The sequence below is a fragment of the Astyanax mexicanus genome, chromosome 11 (genome assembly GCF_023375975.1).
Source record: "Astyanax mexicanus isolate ESR-SI-001 chromosome 11, AstMex3_surface, whole genome shotgun sequence".
Taxonomy (NCBI): domain Eukaryota; kingdom Metazoa; phylum Chordata; class Actinopteri; order Characiformes; family Acestrorhamphidae; genus Astyanax; species Astyanax mexicanus.
Window position 1 is genome coordinate 1,589,007 of NC_064418.1, and position 24,333 is coordinate 1,613,339.

At 38.4% G+C, this 24,333-nt stretch overlaps 1 protein-coding gene across 2 annotated transcripts; it reads left to right on the plus strand.

The window, feature by feature from the left end:
• The first annotated feature begins 35 nt into the window (after positions 1-35).
• Positions 36-24,333, plus strand: cog3 (component of oligomeric golgi complex 3). Of its 2 annotated transcripts, XM_022665644.2 has the most exons (23): positions 36-305; positions 1,490-1,627; positions 1,730-1,791; positions 1,880-2,045; positions 3,472-3,546; positions 3,626-3,718; positions 4,578-4,703; positions 4,805-4,885; positions 4,991-5,034; positions 5,930-6,056; positions 6,699-6,790; positions 6,891-7,030; positions 7,767-7,927; positions 8,445-8,553; positions 8,803-8,921; positions 9,062-9,151; positions 11,529-11,649; positions 13,552-13,640; positions 14,671-14,805; positions 17,926-18,001; positions 18,964-19,091; positions 20,773-20,871; positions 21,995-24,333. In XM_022665644.2, the coding sequence occupies exons 1-23, from the start codon at positions 108-110 to the stop codon at positions 22,022-22,024; spliced, it is 2,499 nt and encodes an 832-aa protein (XP_022521365.2). In that variant the 5' UTR covers positions 36-107; the 3' UTR covers positions 22,025-24,333. The 2 variants fall into 2 exon arrangements, with proteins under 2 accessions (XP_022521365.2, XP_049341230.1); XM_049485273.1 differs by lacking the exons at positions 17,926-18,001; positions 18,964-19,091; positions 20,773-20,871; positions 21,995-24,333 and adding an exon at positions 16,088-17,199.

Sequence of the window (24,333 nt, forward strand, 5' to 3'; positions counted from 1 at the left end):
TTTTGCTTTATTCGGCGTTAGTGGCGTGACGCAGGCGCGCCTCTTCCGTCTGTAAGCGGAAGACGGTGTGTTGTGATGACGTCCCCCGGCCGCGGCTGAGTAGGAAGATGATGAAGATGAAGCCGGAGAGAGACGGAGACGGAGAGCGCGAGAGCCGGACCGAGCCGCGGGGAGAGGAGCGCGCGGAGCCGCGCGGGGAGCAGCGCGCGGAGGAGCGGAGCGGCTGGAGCTCCCTCACCCACAAACAGAGCGAGTCTGTGGAGGAGATCCGGAGATCCGCCGAGAGCCTGGAGCTACCCTCAGAGGTACACAAACACACACACACTTATACACACACACACACACACTCTGACACTCTTCAGTAACACACACTCACACATTTCACTGGTTTATTAAAAGTTATCAGTCAGTTTTTAGAATTGTCTGTTCCACCTTAAATGCTGCAGCAGTTCCTTTCTGGCGCCCGAGGTTCCTGTATGTACCTGCTGCTTCTCTTAAGGTGGAACTGACAGTTCGAGTAACAAGCTGACCCTTATCTTTCACTGTTCAGATTTATAAACATTACCTACAGTACTCTGACTTTTATACATGCATAAATCAATATCCCATATTAGTAAAGATCAATCAGCCACCTACCTCCATACCTTCTTACTCGCCTACCTACCTACTTACTCACCTATCTACTTACTTACTCATCTACCTACCTACCTACCTACCTACCTACCTACTTAACTACTTACTCACCTACCTACCTACTTACTCATCTACCTACCTAACTATCTACTTACTTACCTATCTACCTACCTACCTACTTACTCATCTACCTACCTAACTATCTACTTACTTACCTACCTATCCATCTACCTTCCTACCTACCCGCCCACTAGTGAACAAACAGCAGCATGAAGACCAAGAACGAAACTCACCAGACAGGTCAGAGATAAAGTTGTGGAGCAGAAGTTTTAAGCAGGGTTAGGTTATAAAAACATATCCCAAGCTTTGATCTTCCCAAGCAGCACTGTTCAATCCATCATCCAAAAATGAACCCGAAAAATTGTTCTAAAACTACAAGCCTACCAAGACAAGGCCATGATCCACCCAAACTGACAGATCAAGCAAGAAGAGCACTACTCAGAGAAGCAGCCAAGAGACCCATGGTCACTCTGGAGGAGCTGCAGAGATCCACAGCTCAGGTGGATTAGGAGAATCTGTCCACAGGACAACTATAAGTCCTGAAAAATTGTTAAATGAAAGACATACAACATTTTCCACAAGCCATGTAGGGGAAGGTGCTCATCCCTTTTAACACACCACCCCCACTGTGAAACATGGTGGTGGCAGCATCTTTGCTATGGGGATGCTTTTCTTCAAGCTGGTCAGAGTTGATGGGAAGATGGATGGTAAAACTTGATGTTTAAATTAATATTAGTGCAGTTTTTAATGTTCTGTACTGGATTTGATGGTTCCCCGTGTTCTGGTTCTTCTCCAGTTGCCCATAGAAGACCTGTGCTCCCTGCCGTCTCGCTCCCTCTTCCCTGCCGCTATTCCTGCATCTACTGAGGACGTCCTGCTGAAGGGCTTCCAGATGCTGGACATGGAGGACCGGCGGATAGAGACCGCTCAGCAGGTACGGATCCTGCACGGTTCTGAGTTCTGTCTTGTGTGGTTTCTGGTTCTTTGTGCAAAATGAGTGATTTGTGTTCTGATCACTGATCTCTCTCTGCTGCAGTTCTTCTCCTGGTTCTCCAAACTGCAGGCTCAGATGGACCAGGACGAAGGAGCCAAGTACAGGTGTGTGTGTTTGTGTGTGTGTGTGATATATATTGTGTACACAGTCAGATTAAGCAGAACCAGTAACGGTAACTCCGCTCTGTTGTAGGAGAACCCGCGAGTGCTTGAGTTGTTATCAGGATCAGTGTGATGCGATCCTGACGGACGTCTCGGCGGCGCTGGAACATCTGGACTCTCTGCAGAAGCAGTACCTGTTCGTCTCCACTAAAACCGGCACTCTGCATGAAGCCTGTGAGCAGCTGCTGAAGGAGCAGGTGTGTGTGTGTGTGTGTGTGTGTGTGTGTGTGTGTTTAGTACTGCTGTTCAGTGGTGGTGTGGTTCAGTAGTGTGGTTCGGTGCTGTTGTTTAGTGGTGTTCAGTATTGCTGTAAAGTAATTATCAGTAGTGCTGTTGTTTAATAGTGCTGTTCAGTGATGCTGTTCAGTAGTGATCTAGTAGTAGTGATATGTAGTATTAGAATTCAGTAGTGCTGTTCAGTAGTGCTATTGTTCAGTAGTTCTTTTTAGTGCTGCTATTTCAGTAGTGCTGTTTTGTAATGATGTTCATTGATGTTATTCAGTAGTTCTGTCCAGTAGTGCTGTTTTTAATAGTGCTTTTTAACAGTGTTGTTCAATGTTCAGTAGTACTGTTCAGTGGTGCAGCTAAGTGTTTATTAGTGATCTAGTAGTAGTGATATTTAGTCTTAGTATGCAATACTGCTGTTCAGTAATTTAGTGCTGTTCTGTAGTTCTGTTATTTAGTGCTTTTAAATAGTGCTGTTTCAGTAGCGCTGTTTCAGTAGCGCTGTTTCAGTAGCGCTGTTTCAGTTGAGCTGTTTTAGTAGTGCTGTTTTAGTAGTGCTGTTTCAGTAGTGCTGTTTCAGTAGTGCTGTTTCAGTAGTGCTGTTTCAGTAGTACTGTTTCAGTAGCGCTTTTTAATAGTGCTGTTTCAGTAGTGTTGTTTCAGTAGTGCTGTTTCAGTAGTACTGTTTCAGTAGTGCTGTTTCAGTAGTACTGTTTCAGTAGTGCTTTTTAAATAGTGCTGTTTCAGTAGTACTGTTTCAGTAGCGCTTTTTAATAGTGCTGTTTCAGTAGTGATGTTTCAGTAGTGCTGTTTCAGTAGTACTGTTTCAGTAGTGCTGTTTAATAGTGCTGATTCAGTAGTGCTGTTTCAGTAGTGCTGTTTCAGTAGTACTGTTTCAGTAGTGCTGTTTCAGTAGTGCTGTTTCAGTAGTGCTGTTTCAGTAGTGCTGTTTCAGTAGTACTGTTTAATAGTGCTGATTCAGTAGTGCTGTTTCAGTAGTACTGTTTCAGAAGCGCTTTTTAATAGTGCTGTTTCAGTAGTGCTGTTTCAGTAGTACTGTTTCAGTAGTACTGTTTCAGTAGTGCTTTTTAATAGTGCTGTTTCAGTAGTGATGTTTCAGTAGTGCTGTTTCAGTAGTGCTGTTTCAGTAGTACTGTTTCAGTTGCGCTTTTTAATAGTGCTGTTTCAGTAGTGATGTTTAAGTAGTGGTATTGTGTAGTGCTGTTTGTGTAGTGCTGTTTGTGTAGTGCTGTATTAGTAGTGCTGTTTCTGCACTGCAGTTTCAGTAGTACTGTTTCAGTAGCGCTGTTTCAGTAGTGATGTTTCAGTAGTGCTGTTTCAGTAGTGCTGTTTTGGGTTGTTTTGAGTGTGAATCTGATTGTGTTTTATGTTCTGCAGTCTGAGCTGGTGGATCTGGCCGAGAGCATCCAGCAGAAACTCTCGTATTTTAATGAGCTGGAGAACATCAACACGGTACGGTTCTGCACTGCGATTACTGACGTTCGCTTGTTTTAACTTGTATTTTAATTCTGTTTTTTAATTTTCTGTTCAGAAACTGAACTCTCCCACTCTGTCGGTGAACAGCGAGGGCTTCGTCCCCATGCTGTCCAAACTAGACGACTGTATTGAGTATGTCTCTGCACACGTGAGTCTCACACTGTGGGTGTGAAGAGGGAGGGGGAGGGGGGGGTATATTGTATATTTGTACATTACTGTGTTTTAAAGACTTCTTTGAGTATTTGAATCAAATTCTCAAATACTCTATGTAAATTTATGTCTAATCCAGGTCCTTTACAAGTCTTAAAATGTCTTAAATAAAAATCTGGGTAATTAAATTGTATTCAGGTAAATAAGATGTATTGTATTACATTTACAGATGGTTCGTTTAATGCACTCATTGTCTGTATGCTTTAAAAGTTTGTTTTTGTGGGTTTTTATGTTAACAGGCACCAATTTAAAGCTATGGCCAAATCAGATAATGATAAATGATAAATGATACTTTAATAATTTTTATTATTATTGTTATTGTTGTTATTATTATTATTATTTTTTTTTTATTATTAATTTTTTTAGTATTGTTATTATTATTATTATTATTATTTTTATTATTATTATTATTAGTAGTAGTAGTATTAGTAGAAGTAGCAATGGTGTTAGCATTAGTATTAATATTATAAACATCACTACAATTTAATTGATAATTTTCTCTTTTTTCTGAGCAACATGTTCTTTTAAGTGTTTTCATTATTCTTTCTGATTCTTACCAGCAATTCACTGTATTTTTGAACATAATGCAACTTACATATGTTATGTTGGCTCAATTAAACAAAATAAATGATAACAAATTGGAAATGTTACGTTTGGATTTACAAAACAATAAATTATTTTCTGCCAATGAAATTATGACTGCATTTCTGGGTCTTAAATGATATTTGTTGGGGGAAAAAAAAAGCATTAAATTTGACTTTTAAAATTTGACTGATCCTGTCTCTCTCTCTCTGCAGCCTAATTTTAAGGATCACCCAGTTTATCTGGCTAAGTTCAGGCAGTGTCTGTCTAAAGCCATGCAGCTGATCAGGACCCACGCCGTCAGCACCCTGCAGAACCTCACCAGCCAGCTCACCAAGCGGGTCAGCACTGCTGCACTGTTATTAATCTCTATAAACAGGTAAAACAGGTGAGTGTGTTTCTATCAGAGAGTAAACTGAGCGCTGTGCTTCTGTCTCAGCAGGACCCGCTGGGCGTGGCTAATGCAGACAACGCCTTCACGCTTTACTACGTAAAGTTCAGAGCGGCGGCGCCTAAACTCAGAGTAAGACCCGCTCACCGTTTACCTTCTACCAAACACAGCAGCTTCTCTTTCATTTAGGGTTTGATTTATTTATTATTTATTTAATATGCTCTTTTTTATTTTCAGACACTCATTGAGCAGGTCGAACAGCGGTCTGAAAAAATACCAGAGTAAGTTTTGTATTTTCCCTTTCACTATAAACAAAGTACTGGTTGATCCTGTACAGCCATACCACTAGAGGCGCTGTGGAGCGCTATGAAGTGCTGTGTTGGGCCAAAGAAGCAGATTCAGCCTGCTAGCTAACACTAGCTAGTTAGCATAACAAGCTAATACCGAAAGCTCAGCTCTGGGGAGTCAAACACTTGTCTCATGCTGTCCTGCCTGTAGAGAAATACAAACAGTACTTTATCTGAGGAGCTCCTGCTGCTGTTCCTCACTGTATCAGTATTTTTATCCAAGTAAAATAGAAAAACAACAGCAAACAGCAATTATTCTCTTATGAAATAAAGGAATAGAATTATGTAATCGATCCACAGCTCAGAAAAAAGTTCCAGAATTGATCTCATTTGGAATTAGAATAATTTTATTTAGCACTTTTGATGAAACTCCCTAAAACTTTTGAATATATTAATACTGTAGCTTGACGGATAATATTAATACAAACTGAATCAAATGTATTTGTTCACTGAAGAAAGAAAGGGATTGTGGCTGGGAATTTTAATACTGTAATGCATCTAATATCTTCAATAATAATAATAATAATATATTGTAAATTGATATTATTTGAGAAGTATCTCAGGAGGGAGAGCTGATTGGTTGAGCTGCAGTAGCAGCAGTGTGTATCTGATAGCTGTGAGACACAGGTTAGGTTAGGAAATGTTTATAACATTTTAAACAGGACTGGTATATTATATTACTGCAAAAAACACATTTCAACTGTTAATGAAAAAAAATGGTTTAGGGTTTAGTGGCTTCTAAGGCTGATCAGAAAGTGTGGATCAATTTGGTATAAAGTATTATTTAATTAAGCATTTCTCTGTATCTCTCTCTCTCTCTCTCTCTCAGGTATCAGCAGCTGCTGGATGATATCCACCAGTCTTATTTAGAACAGAGGGAGGCGCTGCTGAGCCCCAGCATCAACTCCACCATCACTGACCTCACCAGTCAGAGCAACAAAGACCACTGTGCTCTGGTCAGTACTCATCACACTGCACCCCAACCCCACCTACACACACACACCAATACTCCTCCAGCTAGCACTGCTGGAGAAGCATTAGCATTACCCACTAACCACGCTAAGCGCTAGCTCTTTGGCTGTTCAGAGGCGAGTATATCAGACTGTTGCCTACATGTTTACCACGTTAAAACAAGCTACATGAGATGAACTGCTAGCTAATATCACCCTGGCTTTTTGGAACACTCAGGGTTCCTCAATGGAGCGCAGGTGCTAGCGGTTAGCAGCTAATGCTAATGCTCCAGCCTTAGTGCTGGAGAAATTTGTGAATCTAAGCTTACTGTAAATAAACAGAAGCACTTTACTCACCCAAATAAATAGTTTTCAGGAGAGAAATCTGTGTGGATTAACATCCAGCTCTCGTTTGACTTTTAAGAATTACAGTTTTGTTTACTTAGCTTAGTTTAGCTTCACCGGTTTCGCCACCCAGTGTCTGAATTTAGAAAAAAGGAAAACATGGTGACCCCCCTGTTCCTACTACTAGTTCAGTGTTCAATGTTACAGTTAGTGTTTGTTAGCAATGTTTTCTAGCATGTTCCATGGTAAACTAGAGAAGCGCCTGAACTTTTCCTACACGTCTCACCTGTGCTGTTCTCTCAGGTGCGCAGTGGCTGTGCCTTCATGGCTCATGTGTGTCAGGATGAAAACCAGCTCTACAGCGAGTTCTTCTCCAAACCCACGGCCAAACTGGAGTGAGTTCTGACCTCAGATATGCTGTATTGTGTGGATTATTAATGCTGTATATGTATAATAAACTGCTGTCTGAAAGCCTGTGTTTGTGTTTTTTCTCAGTGAGCTGCTGGAGAAGTTGTGTCTGTCTCTGTACGACGTGCTGCGGCCGCTCATCATCCACGTGGTTCACCTGGAGACGCTTTCTGAACTCTGTGGAATCTTGAAGAACGAAATGCTGGAGGATCACGTCCACAACAATAGTAGATAAATATAAAAAAAATAATCATATCATATAATATTGGTCCTGTATTGTATTGACTTGCAATTTAGCGACTTTTCTTAAATAACAATAACTACATAAACATAACCTCAGTAATAATTGATAATCGAGATTATTTTTGTATATTATTTTCTATTATGTTTATTTGTATGTTTGTTCAAATACAGATCTGGAAAAAAATATAGACCACCTAAAAATGTTCTTTGATTTGAGTTTGTTTGATTTATCAATTAAAAAAAAACATCTGGAATATAATCAAGAGGAAGATAAATGGTCAATAGTTTATAGAATAAAAAACAAAAAACAACACTCATTTTATTCAAACACATATCTTTAAATAGTAAAATCAGAGAAGATAATAATTTAGAAGTTTATCCCTTATATTTTTTTGGAGCTGTATATTACTAAGATCCTAAGTTTTGCTGTTTGTTTATAGTTCTTTTCGTATCATATATTATATTGTCTTTTATTATTATATTTTTTAAGCCTGTCCATTTAAGAGTTTTTAGAAATATCATCTCTTGAGTGCTGGAGTTTATCAGGCCTAGGACACTGATTGGCCTTCGATGATTGTTTGGGTTAAATCTAGGTTCTTTATTATTATTCCTATATTATGTGTAGCTCTTTTTTCATGGTAATTCTGCACTTTTATGAAGGTCCTGCATCTAAAGCACAGCATAACTGTGTGTGTGTGTGTGTGTGTGTGTGTTCTCCAGCGGTGCAGTTGGGAGCGTTCGAGGCGGTGGTAAAGCAGATGCTGGAGGACGTTCAGGAGCGTTTGGTCTACAGAACCCACATTTACATCCAGACAGACATCAGCGGCTATAGCCCCGCCCCCGGGGACCTGGCCTACCCTGAGAAACTGCAGATGATGGAGGTTAGAACTGAAATGTGGTGCCATATCAACCATCCATAATTATCTAATTATCACATCAGGGTTCTACTTTTTTACTGTTTTTATCAGAAGAAAAACACACTGTTCTCATTTCATTTTCCATTATATATCTACTAGAGACAGATTATATCTGCCCAGTATCATTTATTTTACTTTAATCCTGGATATATGGAGATATTTAAAGTGCATTTTTATTATTATTAGTATAATAATATTATGGATCATTGGCTTCTGTTACAAATCTGAAAAATTATTATTATTATTTTTTTTTTAATATCTCAGTTAGGGGTGTGCCATATAACATCGTATGCAGTGATAAAACTTAAATTTGTATTTTGTTGCAGTAGTGTATTCTTAAAATATGAATACCATGAAGTATCCTGATATTATTTGTATATTAAATGTATTAAATAATATATGTTATCTGACACTGTATGATGATTTACTGGTATTAATAAATGTGTGTGTGTGTGTGTGTGTGTGTGTGTGTGTGTTGTAGAAAATCGCTCAGTCTCTGAAGGAGGAGCAGTTGAGGCTGAACTCACCGGACTCGTCCTTCTCTGATGTTCAGCTGGAAGACCCGGAGTCCCGGAAGCTCATCAGTTCCGGTCAGTGCAAACGAAAGCAAACAATAAAACCAATTTCTCAGACTGGTACAGGCTTTAAAATAGACTTAATAGCATGGAATAGTGGTAAATGACTGTTATTAGTATTACTTTTAATTATTTTCAAACTATAATACATTGTTATGTACTGATTAGTCTTTATTTTTTATACGTTTTATCCTATGTACATATTAGTTTGCAACATCTGCCATTATTGCTCATTATCTTTATCTGCTATTATTTGGCCACCAGGTGGCGTTGAAAGTTCACGGGTGCCGGCGAGTGTGTCTCCAGCTGATCTGCACGGCATGTGGTATCCCACGGTCAGACGCACTCTGGTCTGTCTGTCTAAACTCTACCGCTGCATAGATGTGAGTATATACACACACACACACACACACACACACACTCTCACACTTCAGTGGTGGTGACAGTGTGTTTATGATCCTGATTAAAATGATTGTGGATTGTGTGTTAGTGGGTTAATAAGTGTTTTATCTGTGTGTTTCAGAGGGCTGTGTTTCAGGGTCTGTCCCAGGAGGCGCTGTCCGCCTGTATCCAGTCTCTCCTCAAAGCTTCAGAAGATATTCTCAAAAATAAGGTAAAAGCAGCTGCTTTAAAGGAAAAGCTCAGCATAGTAGTGCAGGGCGATTTTCACAATTAATTCGAATTACAGTTCTAATGTGTTTTTTCAATCTTTACACACAGACATTTTATCTTTTAAATCTAAAATATCCAAAAACGCTACTCATTTCTGAAGTGTTTATCCATCTTCTTACCTACGCTGAGTAAATGCTCATCCATGCTGCTTGCCATCAGCTGCCAGAGCCCCGAGAGAGCCCAGTTGTCCTTGCTGTTTCTCTCTGGGTGGGTACAGTACAGTAGATGGCGCTCTCTGTATACTCTTATCACTCCTAGGGTGATGTGGATCAGCACAAGGCTGCGTCTGTGAGCTGATGTATCAGAACCAAGTCGCTGCGCTGCTGTCCTCTCGAGAGTTATATTTTATATTTAGTTTTATATTTAGTTAAAAAAGAGGTGGGATCTGATGTCACATGTGTCGGAGGAGGCGTGTGCTAGGTATTCTTAACCCTCGTGGTGTGTTTTGGGGAGGAGTCCTAATGAGTGGGTTGGGTAATTGGCTGTGTAAATTGGGGAAAAAATGGAATTTAAAAAAATAATAAATCTAAATCACAGAAATTAGATCAGTATCAATCAGCCAACAGTCATAATTAAGTTACTATGATCAGATCATTGGGATATGCAGTTATATAAATACATTTACTATTAACAGGGGGGGAAATAATGTAATTTAACCTAATAATCACCTAATGATGTTTTACTAAGCAGTCAGCTGCCTGTTAATATGCAGTTTATGCAGTAATGTTTGATGTATGATGTTTATAGGTAGTTTATTACTGAATATTTTAGTGTATTATTTTTTTTTTAGTTCTGAACAACCCCATCAGCCACTTAGAACTGAGAACTGGAATAGAGTTTATCTCATTAATAATAACTTCTCATACTGAGCTGCATATATCAGAATACAGTAATGTGTACAGTGTGTGTGTGTGTGTGTGTGTGAGCTGTGTGTATATGTGTGTGTGTGTGGAGGTGCACCCTGGTGAAGCTCAGTCTAAGAGGGGTGAAAGCTTTCAGCATCAAAGCCTGTCTGTGACAAATCCCTCTAGACACGCACTGCTTTAGCTTTAGCGCTAGCGTTAGCTTTAGCTCCTGCTGCAGAAGCTCCTGGACTGAACTGAGCCCCGCAGTAAACTGAGCAAAACTCAGCTTTCAATCATCTACATACTGAGACCCCGGAGGGAGGGTTTGGGTTTCTGTTGGTTACTTACTGTAATTGTTTATTTTTATGTATTTTTCTCATGTATTAAAAGACAATTGACAAATTTACAAACCTACAGCTCTGGAAAGAAAATGAAGAGGGCACTTCAGTTTCTGAATCAGTTTCTCTGATTGTGCTATTTATAGGTTTATGTTTGAGTAAAATTAACATTGTTGTTTTATTCTATAAACTACAGACAACATTTCTCCCAATTTCCAAATAAAATATTCTCATTTAGAGCATTTATTTACAGGAAATAAGAAATGACTGAAATAACAAAAAAAGATGCAGAGCTTTCAGACCTCAGAAAAATCAATATTTGGTGGAATAACCCTGGTTGGTTTTTAATCACAGTTTTTTTCATGCATCTTGGCATCATGTTCTCCTCCACCAGTCTTACACACTGCTTTTGGATAACTTTATGCTGCTTTACCCCTGGTGCAAAAATTCAAGCAGTTCAGTTTGGTGGTTTGATGGTTTGTGATCATCCATCTTCCTCTTGATTATATTCCAGAGGTTTTTAATTTGGTAAAATCAAAGAAACTCATCATTTTTAAGTGCTCTCTTATTTTTTTCCAGAGCTGTATATATATATATATATATATATATATATATATATATATATATATATATATATATATATATATATATATATATATATATATATATGCCATTGTTGGATTTTACATGTTGGTGTTTTGTGTGACCCATGGTTTGTTTAATTGGATGTGTTTTCTACTGCGTACGTGATCATGCTGCTCTGCTTTAAATACATGTAAGAATATATGGATGTTCATTTTCATTTAATTTCAACAGACAACTGTGCAAATTACAAGTGAGAGAAAGCCTCCCTGAGGCAGTAATACAGCCTGTAGTGTTTTAATTACGCTCACACACTCACACACACACACACACACACACAAAAACATATCTAAGTGATTTTACTGGAAATGAGAGTATCTGAGTATCAGAATAGCAGTTTTTAATAATCTGCCACTGCTGATGTATTTTGTCTGCGTGTGGAGCACTGTGATGTGATTTGTGTTTAACAAACAGATTTGAAGTCACTAATTAGTGTTGCTGATATGGAGATAAATAAATAAGTGTTTTTATTAGTTCTCTCTGGTTTTCTCAGAGTCAGATCGACGGCCAGCTTTTCCTCATCAAACATCTTCTGATCCTGAGGGAACAGATCGCACCGTTTCACGCTGATTTCGCCATCAAAGAGATTTCCCTGGACCTGAAGAAGACTAGAGGTGGGTGTCTGTTAGAGGTGTAACGGTACAGATAATTCACCGTTCGGTTCACACCTCAGTATAAACCCCACGGTTTGGTGCGTTTTTTGGGATGGGATGTTGTAACAGGGCTCGAGCTCTTTTATTAAATTATTAATAATCAGGTTTCTCTCCTTCTGTTATCGTGAGAGAAACCATCTCTTGGATCTTATTGGAACAAATAAAACAATGAGTCTGATTGAGGAGCTTTATTAAGAACAAAAACAACAAATTCAATTCAAATTTTAAGCATATTACTGGATGCTTTTCAGTATTAGAGAGAGAATAAGAGGGAGAGACAGATGACAGGGAGTGAGAGAGAGACAGACGGCAAGAGAGCGAGAGACAGACAGATTACAAAAGAGCGAGCAAGAGAGAGAGACAGACAGACGGCGCATGCAAGTGAGAGAGAGAGAGGCAGACAGAAGGTGAAAGAGCAAGCAAGAGAGAGAGCGTGAGAAAGAGAGAGACAGATGCAGAGAGTGTGAGTAACAGAGAGAGAGAGAGAGAGAGACGGATAGATGGCGAAATACAGAGAGAGAGACAGAGAGAGCGTGAGAAAGAGAGAAAGTCAGACAGACAGACAGTAAAAGAGAGAGAGAGAGAGTGAGAGAGAGAGATAGCGAGAGAGAGAGAGAGAGAGAGAGAGAGAGAAACAGCGCAAGCGCCTAACCCTGCGTTCACACTGTAAAGCAATGGGGGATCATAAGTTTTCTATGGCAGAGCAGTGACTGTGTATGAGGAACAGTTTCTAGATGGTCGTCCTGTAGCACCTGGGTCAGCAGTCCTGTTACTGTAGAGCTATTAACCTGCAGGTTACACATCTGTTCCTCCCCATACACACCCTGTTCCACTGATGAAGCTCCGCTGCAGGCAGTAATTAGATGGATGAGGTGGGATTGATCAGTGGGTGGAGATGTAGTGAGCTGGGAGGAAGCTCTTCAAGAGCAGGGTGGGTTGGTTGGTGAGCCCTGCTGCTGCAGTTAGTCTATAATCTGAATTATTTAGGTGATTGATTGGCACGTATAGATCTGCTGTTATACTGAAGGTGAGGAAAGAGAGTTGACTGAGAGGAAACTTAAGTTAATTCATCACCTTAATTTTACTAAACTTAAAACCTCTAATCAAGAGGAAGATGGATGATCACAAACCATCAAACCACCAAACTGAACTGCTTGAATTTTTACACCAGGAGTAAAGCAGCATAAAGTTATCCAAAAGCAGTGTGTAAGACTGGTGGAGGAGAACATGATGCCAAGATGCATGAAAAAAAACTGTGATTAAAAACCAGGATTATTCCACCAAATATTGATTTCTGAACTCTTAAAACTTTATGAATATGAACTTGTTTTCTTTGCATTATTTGAGGTCTGAAAGCTCTGCATCTTTTTTTGTTATTTTTTTGTTTTGTAAATAAATGCTCTAAATGACAATATTTTTATTTGTAATTTGGGAGAAATGTTGTCTGTAGTTTATAGAATAAAACAACAATGTTCATTTATGTTTTACTCCAACATAAACCTATAAATAGCAAAGTCAGAGAAACTAGAGCTGTTTATTTTTCACAATTCAGTGAAGCTTTTCACAGTTTCCTCATTATAATCGTTCACAGACTGCTCTGGATTTATCTACAGCTGTATTAATAATGGAGATTACTCTTCCAGTGCTCATAAACGCTATTGTGAAAGCTGCTCATTAGTTTCTGATGATTAACAGTACTGTATTAATCTCAGTTGCTTTGTTAAGCGTGAAATATTCCATTAATTAACATTCATCCATTGTTTTGTGTGTGTGTGTGTGTGTGAACTCCATGCCTTGCCACCAGATGGCGTTGTTGTACTGAAGAACCATTGCAATAAGCATCCAAACTGTCTTTGTTCTCAGATGCTGCTTTTAAAATCCTCCACCCGAAGGCTGTGCCCAAATTCTTCCGGCTGAACAGCCACAACGCCATCCTGGAGTTCCTGCTGGAGGTATCGCTTCTGTTCATCCAATCAATCACACTCTCATCCCTTTAGATTTAGAGCTGTTATAGAACTTCCATCAGCTTCTATACACTTAAACATACATCATACATACAGAGATTTAGATTCTTGCTGTAAATCTCCAACTTCTGAAGATTAATGTTGTTAATATCGTATGTTTTGTACTATAAGGTGCACTTAAAATCCTTTAATTTCCCTAAAATACCTTCAGTGCTTCTCATAATGTGGTGTATGAATGTATAAATTCTACCAGTCAGGTATTAAGGAGCAGTAAAGGCACTTTGTTGAAGTACAGAGTAATACAGGAGTTTCAGTAAAGTTTCTCCATCTCCAAGGCTGGAGCAGCATTAGCATTAGCAGCTAACCGCAGCACTAACTCTTTTACCATTCAGAGATTAGTATATTGGACTTTAGTTGGCACGTTTTTATTGTGTTAAAACAAGGTATGTGGGACCAAACGCTAGCTAATGTCGCCCTGACTTACTGAAACACTTGAGCAGCATTTGTTAGCGCTAACCTTGGCTAGCCTTAGTGGAAATCTGCAAATCTAAGCTTACTGTAAATAAACGGAAGCAATTTGCTCTCCTAAATAAACAGTTTTCATAAGAGAAGCATCCAGCGCTGTGCAGTGTGAAGCTGATTTATCACAGAACGCAAAAAAAAATGATAAATGGAGCCACACGGCTTCGAGCAGTGAATGCAGCACATACCCACACTCAGTGTGTAAACAGCATGGAGCAGCAGACCATGTGGTAATTAGCATTATCTATCTAATATATCAGATTAAACATATGGTGCTGCATATTTTTGCTGGGTAGTGAGACCTTTGTCTTTAAAGGTCTCACTACCCAGTGAAAACATGGTGACACCCTTATTCCTTACTAGTGTTGCACAATGCGCCTTCAAATCTGATACGCCTTATAGTGCGAAAAATACGGTAATAAAAAAAGAAGTACGTATTCAGCACAGCTTCTGTATCTAGTCACACACACACACACACACTATTGTTTTCTTTCAGGGGACGCCGGAGATAAAGGAGCACTATATCGACTCGAAGAAGGACGTTGACCGACACCTGAAGTCCAGCTGTGAGCATTTCATCCAGCAGCAGACCCGCATGTTTGTGGGAAGTCTGGAGGAGTTTCTCACCAAGGTGCTTTTATTTTATTTAAATTTGTATTTATATTGTATCTTTGTAGAAAAACAATATGTCCAGTTTTCTTTCTACTTTTGGATCTGTATCCATGCAACAGTTGTTCTCCTTTATTAGAAGATTAGTGTCGTTCTCTTTCTAATAACTATTAGGAATGAACCTAAAAATTCAGCAGATGAAAGCATTTTCTTACCTGTAGTTGTGAGAAAGTTTCTATGATCCGGATCAGTTGATGCGTTTGTTTATTTGAGAGTTTCTCCCTCTGTTTGGTTTGTTTTCACACAGGCATAAACGTAAATGCACCAAAATACGCATCAATAAACCACTTGAGCACATTATCGTCTCCTCGGATTGGTCAGAGATGCGTATCAGAGTGTATATCTGTATATCTGCGCTGTGTGAAGCTGCTTTCAAACAGAACGCTGAAATGCTGTGAGCAGTGAACACAGCACATACCATGCTCAGTGTGTAAACAGCATGGAGCAGCAGAGACAGTGTGTGTTCATAGCTGTGGTAATTAGTGTTATCTGGTTGATTTATCAGATTAAACTGCACTTTATCAGCAGTTTAGCTCAAATAAAAGGAATGTATTTGATATCTGGGTCGGATCGAGACCGTATCATATTCTCACCACAAAATAACTGCTCCAGAGTTCGGTTGGATCTGCACCCGAGTGTGATTACTGTTTTCACACCTGCTCAATCGAACCACGCTAACTTTGATGGTGTAAAAATAAAATAAAATAAAAAAAGATAAATCCTTTGCTAGTCCCGCAGTGGGGAAATTTAACCTCCTAGTAAGTGCACACAGAATACACACACAGCAATATTGTGGAACATGTGCCCGGAGCGGTGGGCAGCCACAGTGGCTTGCAAAAGTATTCATACCCCTTTAACCTGAGCCAGAAACCTAAATGTATTTTATGGAGATTTTAAGTGATGGACAAAAAACAACGTAGCACATAGTTGTGACGTGGAAGAAAGATAATACATGGTTTTCAGTCATTTAATCAAATAAAATTAAATTTAAAACTTAATTAGTTGACTTAATTCAACCCATAGCATTGTCATTGAAATGTTAAAATGTTTATAAAGGCGCATCTCTACTATATATTCTCCTTCAGTACCTGTAGTTGTAGCTGTAGCTGTAGTTTTTCTTCAGGAACTGTGTGTAGTTTGCTTGTAAGATCTGTGTCTGTGTGTGTGTGGTTCTCCTTAGAGACTTTTGAGCTTCTCCATCAGAGTATGATCAGAGTTCTAATACTCTTTTTTTTGTTTCTCAGAAGTCCGAAACCACTGAGCCGCTGCAAGACTGTAACGCTACGCTTCAGCTAAAACAGACAGAAAACAGAAGAACTACGTATAAACCCAATAAAAGCTCTTAACGAGTCGCTGCACGGATTAAAAATGACGCCGTTCTGCTGTTAAACTGGAAACTCTTCAAAATAATAAGAAGGGAAACGGACGGAGCTCGTTACGGTACTAAGAATAACAGTGAGATCTGAAGAGACGCGGGGAAGAAGAGAATAAGTGTGTCATGAGCCGCTAGGAGAGGCGTCTGGGGATTATCTGCGGGAAGCGGTTCCAGATTCTGAAGGCATAAAAACAAAACCCATTTTTTGAGGGGGGTTCTGCTATCGGAATATTTGATAAGTCCGCTCCAGACATTCTTTAAGTCACTAATAATATCTGGCAGACGCTCGGAGATCCAGACCATTGAGAGAATTAAACCATTAAAAGAATTTTAAAGTCAATTCTAAATTAAACAGAAACAGAGCGCCGCTCGCTCGCTCTGTGTTTCTAGCTCTTGTTTATTCTCCGCCCGTGGCGTTTCAGCATGCCGCAGCACGCCGCTGCTTTTTTTAGGGAGTCAAAAGAAAATTAAAGAGTCAACTTAGCGCCTTTGGAGCGTCTGACTCGTTGTGGGGATGAAAGCGCCGAGTCTGGGCGATGTGGCAGACGTGTGATTTCAGGATCAAATCAGAGACGAGAGCAGAGCGCTGCTCGCTGTGGGACTGATCTGGAGAGAGACTCTGTGCTGTGTTACAGCCTCTCAATCGCTCTGCAATAAAAAAAATAAAACTTTTAGTTTTCTCTCCATTTTTACATCAGATGATTTTGTTGAGGCATTAAAGCGTGAGGCCTGTTTTTAGAGGGGAGCTCCACCTCCTGTAGATCTCCACCAATCACTGAAACCTGGTCCCTCCTAAGAATGGTCTTTCTTTGCCCTATTAGTTCTTATTCCACCAAATATTGATTTCTGATTTCTAAAGCTTTATGATTATGAATAACTTGTTTTCTTTGCATTATTTGAGGTCTGAAAGCTCTGCATCTTTATTTTGTGTTATTTCAGCCATTTCTTTCATATTCTGTAAATAAATGCTCTAAATGAGAATATTTTTATTTGTAATTTGGGAGAAATGTTGTCTGTAGTTTATAGAATAAAACAACAATGTTCATTTTACTCAAACATAAACCTATAAATAGCAAAATCAGAGAAACTGATTCAGAAACTGTTGTTCTCTTCTCCATCAGGAACTGTGTGTAGTTTGCTTATAAGATCTGTGTGGTTCTCCTTGGGAAATTTTGTGCTTCTCCATCAGAGTATACGCAATAATTATAGCCCTATTATTTCTGCTATGCAGAATTATGGCATAAAAACACGGATTAGATATAAAGATAGGGGAACACTTTTTACTTGTATGGTCCATTTTATGGCCTTGTTAACGCTCAACTGACTTTAACTTACATTCAACTGAATTTCTATTAAATGCAACTTAACCCTATGTTGAATATAGGGTTGGATGTTCAAAATAAAGCCTATCATTAACCTAAACTTTAAATCTAACCCTAATCCCAATCCTAAAATGTTAAATTAGAGATTGGGTTAGAGTTAGATGCAGGGATACATTCAATAGAACATAATTTACTTTCACCTTTCTGTTCAATTGCATTTAATAGACATGCAGTTGAATGTTTGTTGAGCATCAATGTTGCCATCAAATGGACCCTCCAAGTAAAGTTTTACCAAAGATGGTCTTTATCCAGAAACAGAACTGCCACTGTGCCAAATAAGAATAGGTTCCTGATCCTAACCCCTCTCACTCCTGTGATCCTCCAGGTCGCAGCATTAAAAACGATGGCTATTCAAGGCGGCCCGACGTACAACCTCTCCCAGCAGCCCTGGGCTCAGCCTGGTGAGTTCCTCTTAATAATTACAGACTGTAATGAACTATTAAACACTTAAAGCATGCATTAATTAATCATACGCAGAGCTGGGGATCAGTTATCTCATCAGAACGCTGTGATATAATCATCAGACCTTCTCCACCGGCTCAGTCTGGACTGGCAGTCAGTAACTACCATACCTGGCATTAGGGCATGGTCTCAGGGTCATGTGATCACATTTACATTATATATTTATTATGTATTACATTTACATTTCTGGCATTTATCTGATACTCTTATCCAAAGTGATTTACAAGCTCATTTCTATTATAGAAGTGGACCATTGTAGAGTTAGGCGTCTTGCCCAAGGACTCTTATTGGTGTAGAGCAGCATTCTGTAGTCACCCAGAGCGGGAATTGAACCCCAGTCTCCCACATGATGCAATGAGCCTTAGGGGTGGACGATATGGCCTGAAAATGATATCACGATATTTTATGGTATTTTTTGCGATAACGATACTCTTGACAATATGACAAAACTAAAAGCTAAAGCTGTTTCCATGTGGGTCAGCCAAACGTCTTCCTGTAGCAGTTTTAAAAACAATATTAAAAGTATTTTATTATCTTTTAGTTCATTTCTTTTTCTTATTGTCAACTAAAAACTTTTTCGTAAAAAAAAAAAAGGATAATTGTTAAGTGTTTTTTGTATAATTTCGGTTATTGAGTGGACTTGAAGAGCTTACATGAAAAATAAAGTGAAAAAAGGGAATAAAGGAAAAAATGGGGCTGTAAAACTAAAATTTTTGACTGGTAATATCAGAATCACAAAACATAAATATATTAAAAGTTCAGCTGTGTCCAGTATCCAGTCATGCTGCACTATGTGAAATAAGTCTGAGATTAGTTTTAAAATTGTATATTTTATTTTCTTTGGTTTTTAATCGTTTTGTTGATCATTAATACACATTTTTAATTTTTTATTCCTCTGCAGCGAAGATCAATGACCTGGTGATGTCCATGTACCGCGTGATGAAGAACAAGGTTCCCGGGACGTTACAGAGCATGTCCTTATATCTGGCCAATAAGGACACAGAGTTCATTCTCTTTAAACCTGTCAGAGTGAGTACCAGCTATAATTCTCTGTATTTCCATAATAAAACTGTGTTGGACCTTTTCTTCTGAGTGTGTTCAGGATTTGTCTTTAGCTTTTCATTATTTCAGACTCGTCTCTTTTAGATAAAATTGCAGTTTTGAATAATGAATATGTCATTCTCATGATTCCTGAGGATTTGATGAGTTCGCTCTCATTATTCACCCAGGCTAAAGATACAGGATTTCATTTTTATGGGCGAGTGAGTAAAGATAGATAACGTTACTGAAATGTGAAAAGCAGCTCTGCTGAACTTATTTAACTCATATATTCAAATTTCTGACTTTCAGATCAGATATTGGGTGAATTTAGTATTTAGCTTTCTTCTGGAAAGAGTGATCAATATGAGGGATCAGTTACTGCTGCTAACAATTTAGCATCAATTTATCAATTAATCTTTCAATATTTTTTTATTATTGGTTGATTAATTTACTGACTAATTTATCAGTTATTGTAAACTTAATTTTTTTGTGTTTGTATGTATGGATGTAAATATGGATGGATGGATGCACGGAAAAAGAAGCAAGAAAAGGTGCAGTTTTTTAAATAATGTAAAAAGATTGTATATTATTATTATAGTGTAAAACACATAGTATGCATTTCAGGGTGTTAATGTGTTAACAGCTTACCTTTGTTTTATGTAATATCAACTTAAATTAACTAAAATTAAGTATCAGTATCTTTACTTTTATCTTTAAAATGCAAAAGAAAAAAAATAAATGAAATGATTTTAAGGCTGTAGCAGCAGGATGTGATGTTAGTTTAAGTATTTTTATTATGTTTTATTATTTTGTATTTCTTCCTTTTTTTCTGAAATTAAAAAAAAAATGTGTGCATAAAATGCATGATTTAAGCTGCAGATTTGTATGCATTTGTGTTATTACATGTATGTTATAGATCTGTAAATTGGACAAATCCCAAAAACAAAAATGATGTTGAATGTCAGAAAATGTCTTTATAAAAACTATGTTTTGTAGTTTTGGACATTTCTCAAGAATAGTTGATGAAAAAGACCCAGAGCCTCTGGAGCTGCTGGAGGGGTTTGGTTTCACACTGTATTTATACTGTGTTTTTATTGAGTTTTTATTTTTGCTGTTGGTTTGATGGTGTAATTTTCCCTCATGGCTAAATCCCGGGTCTGGGAGTCACTCTGTGGCCTGCAGGGGGTGTGGTATGTCTCCTAAAATGCTGCTGACCTCCAGTGATGATTGTGCAAATATTTTTTCCTGCAGAAATCATGATTAACTACAATAACACACTTCCTTAATTTGAATAAATGTGTTTTTAAACTATTTGACATTTTTAATCAGGCCTAATTTACACCCCCAGATAATGTGGTTAGAAGCTGATCAGTGATGAATGAGGTAAAGCTGATAAACATCAGCAACAGTTAGATCTGCAGTCTGTAACTCTACACATATATAATCAATCAATCAATCAATCAACCTGTATTTTAACTCTGTAGTACATTGAGGGTGACCCTCATTTACAATGCATCCGAGCATTTACAGTATAAAAGAGATTGAAAATTTTAGGTAAGAAAAAAATAAAATAAATAAATATTAAATAAACACTGTAAATAAATGCATTTAATATATATTAATAAAATATATTATCTCTAAATGTCTGAGTATCTTTGTTTTTATCCAGAACAACATCCAGCAGGTGTTTCAGAAGCTTCACAACGTCCTGCAGGAGGAGTACAGCGGGGAGGACCTTCAGATCATCGCCTGCCCGTCCTTGGAACAGGTGAGTGTAGTTGAGGCGTATCTTGTAATGGTAACTGGTAACCCCGGCTAGCACTGCTGGAGCAACATTAGCAAAACCAGCTAACCACGCTGAGGGATAGATCTTTGGTGGTTCAGAGATGGGTATTATCAGCCTTTAGCCTGCTGCTGACCTCGGCTAGCACTGCTGTAGCAGCATTAGCATTACCCACTAGCGGTTAGCTGCTAATGCTTATACTAACTCTCCAGCTTCAAAATACATTGTAAATAATCAGAAACGCTTAACGCACCCGTATAAACAGTGTTCAGGAGGGAAATCTGTGTAGATTAACATCCAGCACTTGTTAGACTTGTTTAATTAACTTGGTTTAGCTTGGTAGGTCTTGCCAATAGGGCTGCATGATATATTGTTTAAGCATCAGCATCGCAATGTGTGCATGCTCATGTCACTTAAGGCAATTAAATCAAACACGTCATGTTGAAATGTTTTGATTATTGACATAAGAAGTAGATACACAGCGCTGTCTCTGTGTCTGTGTGAGTGACAGGCTGCTGCTGCCTGAGAAGCACGAGGGGGAGGGGGAGGTGCGGGAGTAAACATGAGGGAGGTAACCGCACGCATGGCCTCCATCATCCACATGGTTGAGCACGTGCTTGTAAACGTGAGCATGTGTGTAAAGCTGTGCTCCTCAGTGCAGCACAGTTTATCAGTGCAGATATTTCCAGTTACAGCTGAATTCACACTTTTAATCCCAGAAAAACAAACACTCTTATTTACCTTTTAAAATGCCACGGGTTTTGAGAGCTCAGCGCTGACTCAGCTCTTGATTGGTCCAGACGTGAGACAGAGCTCGGGTGGGGGTGGGGCTGGTGATGTTATGGGACTTGCATTGTTTAATATCGCGATATATATCGTCGAAAAAGGAACATTTGCAAAAAAAAGGAGGATGAGGATGGATATTTATTTTATAGCAATCTTGGTTATCTAGAAGATAAAGGACTAGAGCTGGAATCTTAACTCTACTGATAAATCACTCGATTGTGTGTTTTTCTGTGTGTGTGTGTGTGTGTGTGTGTGTGTGTGTGTGTGTGTGTGTGTGTGTGTGTGTGTGTGTGTGTGTGTGTGTGTTTTTTCTCTCCTCCAGATCAATCTGTTGCTGTCGGTGAGCAAGTAGTGGGATTAGCAGCCGCTCGGGTTTCTCCAGGCTCCTCAGTGTCCAGCAGAGACGAGGCTATCGTCCGTCTCTCTCAGCTAACGCTAATGCTAACACACACACACACACGAGCAGCGTCTCTAAGGACCAGTGGAGTTCACCTGACCGCGTCAATGTAAACCAAAGACTAGCATAAGAGCTAGCATGTCTGAAAGGAGACGCTGGGGCTCAGGCGGGGGCGGATATTATTAGATAGCTGATAGCTGTTGGTACGACTGATGGATTTGTACAGATAAATTGTGGTATATGAGAAGATTCTACTGTGTTGAATGTGTTCTGTTACGTTGGGGGGAGGGGGGGTGCAGGGGTGTGGGATCTGGTTTGGGGGTTTGGCTCAAAGGCAGCTTCTTCTGGTGGACGGTTGGATATAAATTATTGATCTAAATAATGAATTCTACAATTCCTAAAGCACAGCTCTGGAAAAAAATAAGAGATCACTTCAGTTTCTGAATCAGTTTCTCTGATTTTTATAGGTATTTATGGGTTTATATTTGAGTAAATTGAACATTGTTGATTTATTCTTTAAACTACAGACAACATTTATCCCAATTTCCAAATAAAAATATTAATTTATAGTCATTTAGAGCATTTATTTACAGAAAATGAGAAATGGCTGAAATAACAAAAAAAAGCTTTCAGACCTCAAATAATGCAAAGAAAACAAGTTCATATTCATAAAGTTTTAATAGTTAAAGAGTTTTCATGCATCTTGGCATCATGTTCTCCTCCACCAGTCTTACACACTGCTTTTGGATAACTTTATGCTGCTTTACTCCTGGTGCAGCAACATTTCGGGCAGTTCAGTTTGGTGGTTTGATGGTTTGTGATCATCCATCTTCCTCTTGATTATATTCCAGAGGTTTTTAATTCGGTAAAATCAAAGAAACTCATCATTATTTTTTAAGTGGTCTCTTTTTTCCCCAGAGTTGTGTATATATACTGTATTTTTCAGACTGTAAGGCGCATTTAAGCGACAATAGTATAAAATAGGGATGTCGCCATGTTTTCCCGCTGGACTAACCGCTAGTAGGTAATGCTAATTAGCAGCAGGCTACAATCCAATATACTCATATCTGAACAGTGAAAGAGTTAGCGCTTATTGTGGTTAGCAGCTAATGCTAATACTGCTCCAGTCTTAGTGCTTGAGAAACTTTACTAAAACCCCTGTATAACTCTGTACTTCAGTGGAGTGACTTTACTGCTCCTTAATACCTGACTGGTGGATTTCATACATAAGGAGCACCGGATTATGAGGAGCTCTGATGATTTTTGGGAAAATTAAAGGATTTTAGGTGCAGCTTATAGTCTGGAAAAATAGGGTAGGTTTGTTTGTGTGTGTATACAGAGGGATAACATGGACAAATAAAAAAAGTCAGGTTCAGTGACCATTTCATTCCTTAAAAAAAAAAAAACTAGAAATAAAAAAAGGAATATATGTAGTATGAGTTTCATATTTATTTTCATAAATAAGAAATTCTACGTTCTACATTTTAGGGCCTAATTACACTACACTCCATACAGCCTGTTCTGATGCGGCTTCAGTTTTAAGAGGCGCATCACGGCATCAAGTTTTTATTATTTAATTTTGCCTTTTAATCTTTGCTTCTTATTTACTTATTCATTAAAATTGGTGTAAATTCTTCAGATTAACGCTGGTTTTCTTCTCTATGCACGGCGACAGGCTCAAATATAGAAGCAGGTTTGTAAAAAAAAAAAAAAATTCTTAATTTTTCTTAAATGATTAGTACGTCTTAGTAGACCGCTCTGCACTTTTAACCACCAGACATATCGTTTATATGGTTACAAATATGAAAGAACTGTTTGAAAGGATTCCAGCAGCTAAAATACAAAATTTTTTGGAAGTTCATCGTATGAATAAACTGATTTCTGAAGTCTGTGAAGTCACGAACATTGTCGAAGCCATAATACAGCCAATATGTTGCTGATATGTGGCACAAAACACAAATCAACAAACAAACAAACAAAATTAATTTTAACTATAATAACATCTACTGTACATCTGCAGAAATGGATGTATAGTAGAAAAATCAATGTCTAAAATATATATATATATATATTGTCATTTTAATTCTGTCTGCAGTCAAATAAGTTTTGGGGGTTTTTTGTATAAAAGTTGCATTTTCTATACTTATTTTTAAGCTTAATCGTCTGATTTGAGGATATGTTTGACCCTGTTTAACCATTTAACAAGTATAATTTAGGCATCCTGGTTCTCATGGTTCTATATAGAACAACTGTCTTTATTTAAA